The 5,519-nt window shown below is 39.8% G+C and overlaps 1 protein-coding gene across 3 annotated transcripts in view; it reads left to right on the forward strand.

The window, feature by feature from the left end:
- The window catches only part of Rufy2 (RUN and FYVE domain containing 2), a 35,307-nt gene extending 30,307 nt beyond the window's left edge, over positions 1-5,000 (forward strand). For 2 of the 3 annotated variants that reach the window (XM_013351217.2, XM_026785555.1), the window contains exons 16-18: positions 501-549; positions 2,448-2,525; positions 2,616-2,759. In XM_013351217.2, coding sequence (XP_013206671.1) covers positions 501-549; positions 2,448-2,525; positions 2,616-2,759 — 271 coding nt within the window. Of the gene's footprint in view, positions 1-500; positions 550-2,447; positions 2,526-2,615 lie in introns of all 3 variants that reach the window. The other variant, XM_005360119.3, reaches the window with a different exon arrangement.
- Positions 5,001-5,519: the final 519 nt, after the last annotated feature.

Genomic DNA, 5,519 nt, shown 5'->3' on the forward strand with positions numbered 1-5,519 from the left:
AAAAAAAAAAAAACCCAAAAAAAGCAAACAAAATAACACATTCATGCAAGTGTTTATTTTTTGAGACAAGGTTTCAAGTATCCCAGGCTGTCGTAGAACTCATGTAGCCAAAACATGACCATAAGCTTCTGCTGTGTAACTTCCGAAGTGCTAGTTTATATGGCACTGGGATCTAACCCATGGCTTTGTGCATGAATATCCAGAGACATTTTCTCTTATACAGCCAAGCTTTTGAAAAATCTAGTTGTAGCCAGGTGATGGTGGCATAGGCCTTTAATCCCAGCACTCAGGGAGGCAGAGGCAGGTGGATCTCTGTGAGTTTAAGGCCAGCCAGGGCTACCCAGAAACCCTGTCTTGGAAAAATACATAATATCCCTTAGCCAGAGATTGTTAGATCTAAAATTATATACAATTAAAAAATCAATACCTTTGCAATGAACTATTAAGTGTTTTATATTTACATGCATACTAAAATTTGGACTTGTTTGTAATGTTTTTAGATCCAAACTTAAAATAGACGACATAAAAGAAGCCAACAAAGCATTACAGGTGAGTAGAAAGGCTTTCAGTACAGCCGGAAGCTCTTAACATTGGTAAATGTAAATTGTTTAGAGCCTGGTGTGTTGAGGAAGCCTTGAGAAGGAAGCATACAAATCCCAGGGGCAGAGGTGGCAGCACTGGAAGGGAATGTAGGTGTGCTATTCTAGCCTCCATTTTTTTTTTCTAGGCGAGGTTTCTCTGTATCAGTCCTCTAGGCTGTCCTTGAACTCAGATCTGCCAGCTTCTGCCTCCTGGGCATGAGCTGGAGACTACCAGCTCCACACTTAGTGAAATTTTTTAAAAGGTAGAAATGGATTACTTCTTACCTGCTAAAGAATGCATCATCTTGATGAAAAATGACATTGTAATGCTACTTTAGTAGATAACATATCTTTGATGACCCTCAATTTAGCCTACTAGAATAGGCTTCTGATATATCACTTTGATAAGGCTAGAATGTGTGTTACTTTGGGTGTGTGTGTTGGAAGGAATCTTCGGGTCAGCACTTCAGTGTCATTGAGTAATAAATAGCTTTCTGTTCCAAATTACCATTTAATCTTTTAATCAAAATGTTACATGAAAATAGCTATTCAAAAAGTCCTAAAGCTTATGTTATGTAATTGATGTAATGCCAGCCAGAACTCTGAACCAGTTAAAAAAAAAAAAGAGAGAGAGAGAGAGAGAGACTAGAAGGGGTTAGATGTCTTGGAACTGGGGTTACAGAAGATTGTGAGCCATGCAGATGCTGGGAATTGAACTTGGGGCCTCTGGACGAACAGCAGCATTTTGCACCATTCTAAAAAAAGATTTCAAAGCCGGGCGGTGGTGGCGCACGCCTGTAATCCCAGCGCTTGGGAGGCAGAGACAGGTGGATCTCTGTGAGTTCGAGACCAGCCTGGTCTACCAAGGGAGTTCCAGGACAGGCTCCAAAGCTACAGAGAAACCCTGTCTCGAAAAACCAAAACCAAAAAAAAAAAAAAAAAAAAAAGATTTCAAGTAAAAAACTCACCTTAGTTATTTGCTCCTGCTCCCAAAGGGAGCTTCTTCCAGTTCTCGCAGCTATCTCCTCTGGCATCTAGTTCTGTATCAGAGCAATGCAATTCATTCCACTTCCCCTTTTATAGTATGGGGAATGGAAGTGAAAGGGCCTAGCACACGCTAGACAAACACTGTACTTCTGAGCCGTGCTGTAGCATGTTTTCTCACCTTGCTATCGAAGTGGTGGTAGCTGTTTGTTCAAACTCATTTTTCCTTAAGTCACCTCAGTAAGCTTTTTTTCCTAGACAGGATTTCACTTTAACCCTGGCTGGTCTCAAACACAGGGGTCGTCCTGCTTCTTGAGCACTGGGATTAAAAGGTCATAAGTATATATCTTGTTTTTTTTTTTTTTTTTTTTTTTTTTTTTTGTGTGTGTGTGTGGTTTTATTTTATTTTGAGACAGGGTTTCTCTAAAGCTTTTGGAGCCTGTCCTGGAACTCAAACTCAGAGGTCTGCCTGTCTCTGTCTCCTGAGTGCTGGGATTAAAGACAAGCGCCACCACCACTCAGCTCATCACACCTTTCTTATTTCTCCTGGTATCAACTGCCTGTTACTTATTTTCCAATGTTTTATCTCAACACCAGAATATTCTCATTCTTCACCTCTATCAAATGTTCCCTGAAGAAGTTAGGTGGCTCATTACTTTGTCTTGGAAGTCTGCCCCCACATCTAACCTGGGCCCTAATGTACTGATATTTCTAAGTTCCTTTGACCTCTCTGAGAGCTACTGCCTGAGCCTGGTGCATTTTTTGGGTTCCTGTTCTGAAAAATGATGGGTCGTAGGAATTCTGCATTTTCAGTTTTCATGCTTTTGAGCTAAGTACAAGTGTTGCTCGTTAGAACACTAACATTCATCTTTACCTGTTAAGGGACTGGTCTGGCTGAAAGACAAAGAGGCAACGCACTGTAAGCTTTGTGAGAAGGAATTTTCACTCTCCAAAAGAAAGGTAGGAGGCGAGAAAGTGAGCTCAAACATTTTGGCAACAAAAATGGCTTCTAACTGCTTTTCCCCCCCTTCCTAATTTTTCCATTAATAGCACCACTGTAGAAACTGTGGGGAAATTTTCTGCAATGCCTGCTCTGACAACGAGCTGCCTTTGCCTTCTTCACCAAAGCCAGTGAGAGTCTGTGATTCCTGCCATGCAATACTCATTCAGAGATGCTCCTCTAACGTGCCGTGACCTGGGAACTCAGTCCTCCTGCACAGAAGCACCTGCAGCGAGTGTGAGGACCAAGTGTCCAGTCAGCACCGTACCTCTCCTCCAGCTAACACACAGAATTCTAAGTTGTATAGTTAGGATTCCGTTTCTGCACTTACTTGGATTTTAAGATAGCATGTTTTATCACTACTTTGAACAGTCATGTAACCCTTAAGGAAAGGCCGGACAGCAGAGCTAAAGATGCACTTTTGCCTTATCTTCTAGAGGCCTTCTTGAGAACGAGGCCACAACTTGTTTCTGAACTGTCGAGCTGGCACTTGATGGTGCCTGTAATTCTCTTTAATGCACTTTAAAGCTTCACAATTCTCAGAGGAAGACTGGAAATGCACCCACTCTGTGATAGTATGCCAATTGAACATCCTTTTTTGAAATAAGATTGAAACAAAGTTGTCCATTTTTGACCATGGACTTCCTTGCCTCAGCTACTAAGTGCTGGGATCATAGGTGTGTGCCTCCATACCAGGCTGCACAGTCTTCATTGTCTGGTAAGATTCTAATTTAATTGTATTTATTTGCGTGTTCTTTTCCCCTCTTCTACAATGGTCAGTAATTTTATCTCATACCTTTTTTTTCACTTGCCTACACCTTTCATATAGTGGACTGAAGTACCAGCTTTCCCTTTAATTCTTTAAGGGATGTTAATATAACCATCATAAATATAACCTTGTCACAGAAGCTCCTTTTTGTAAAGGATTGGCCCCCAAAGACGAAAACATCCTTCCTGAGGGATGATGGGAAAACACAGGCTTTTTAAAGATTCTAAGTATTAAAAATAAGAGCATTTAAAACTTACCTATGCTATAACAGAATTAGTTTCCCCATCCTCCAGTTCTCTTAGGAAACATTATATTGCAGTGTTACATCTACCCACAGTAGAATTTTACCCGATATATCAAGTACCTTTATACTATGGTCTTAGGCAGATAGTGGTTTCTTATTTTTTCAAGCAGAAAAACAAAACATTAAGTTACTTAAACCATCATTCAGGATCTTATTATTAATCTCCAGTTTTGCACTTTTAAATCTATAAACTCTATAGAGATTTTACATTCCTAAAGACAGTTTAGTGAATGGGCACTTTTCTGATTCCTTATTCTTTGAGATCTTTTAATTTGTTGTATTTCAGTAAGTTTTATAATTTGCCAAAATTACAAAACCAGTATTTTCACCAGCTTCTGAGGTTAACTTAAATTAGATCTGTCAGATTTTGAGATGTCCCATTTTTTGGAAACAGGGATTCATGTAACCCAAGTTGGCTTCTAACTTGGTGTGTAGCAGAGGATGTGACCTTGAACTCCACATATCCCAACTCCTGAGATTACAACTATGTGGTGCTGAGGATGGAACCCTGGCTTTGTGCAGGCCAGGTAGTACCAACTGATCTACCCAACCCCCAAGATGTCATTTGTTGAGTGCTGACAGAAGTGGCCTTGTAACAGAATTAAGATGGTAAGGCAAGAAAGAATGCTACAAGTTCAAGGCCAGTCTGGTCCATCCCTATAACTCCAAATTAGCTTATGCTATATATATATATATATTTATACATACAACAGTGAAAACCTGGCTCAAATATTAGAAAAATAATTATATTCTTGAACCATTTTTGTTGTTGTTGTTTTGTTTGTATTTTGAGACAGGGTTTCTCTGTAGCGTTGGAGCCAGTCCTGGAACTAGCTCTGTAGACTAGGCTGGCCCTGAACTCAGACATCCACCTGTCTCTAGGATTAAAGGTGTGTACTACCACTGCCTGGCTTCTGAACCATTTTGTATTGGTGGGAATAGACTAAGATTTTTATGACTGTTGGAAGTGAGCATAAATGAAAAAAATTTCAAATACTTTATTTTGTGCTTTTTGTTATAAACATGGACCTTTTCTGGGGCAGCATTAACTTGATCCCCAATGTCTGGGATGAGAATATAGCTCAGTGGCAAAATGTTCGCTTACTGTGTGTATTAAAGCCCTGGGTTCTCAATCCACAGCACCACTGGCAAAAAAAAAAAAACCAAAACAAATCTAAATTTAGGATACCCCATTCATCACAAAACATTCACAGTTTTTATTTTGCAAAAACTTGTCATTTCCTTGCTTACCCTAGCTAGTACTACCACAAAGATGTAATCATGGTGCCAAGGAATTGTAATTCTAATCTGTAATGTTTTTAAAATAAATGTGAATTTTATAAAACAAAAATTTGAGAAATTAACAATTTTTATTGCTTTAAAGATTTGTTTGTATCTGTTTATGTGTGTCTGTGTGAGTGTATGCCACATATGTGCAGGTGGTGGAGGAGGCCAGAAAAAGGTACTGGATTCACTGCAGCGACATGAGTTGTGATCTGCCTGATGTGGGTGCTGGGAACCAACCTCAGGTCCTCTGGATGAGCAGAAAGTACTCTTAACCACTGAAGGTAACCCTTGAAGGGCTTCTGACCTCTCTGCCAGGCACGCAGACAAGATCATTAGTGTGTAGGCTCTAGGAGAAATCCTCAGTCCCAAAACAGAAAGAAACTCACTTTTTCAGAACTATAGGCTCAGAGTAACAAGCTGTGGTGCTCCTTTATAGTCACTTTATCAGAAATCTCAATTTAGCATCCAAATTACACACATGCTATCCAAATACTTGCCTCTACCTGCCAAGTGCTGGGATTAAAAGCATTTTTTTCACCAATGTGCATTATAACCAATAACTGACACAAAGCATTCTAGAACATACAACATTCC

The sequence above is a fragment of the Microtus ochrogaster genome, linkage group LG2 (genome assembly GCF_000317375.1).
Source record: "Microtus ochrogaster isolate Prairie Vole_2 linkage group LG2, MicOch1.0, whole genome shotgun sequence".
NCBI classification, from domain to species: domain Eukaryota; kingdom Metazoa; phylum Chordata; class Mammalia; order Rodentia; family Cricetidae; genus Microtus; species Microtus ochrogaster.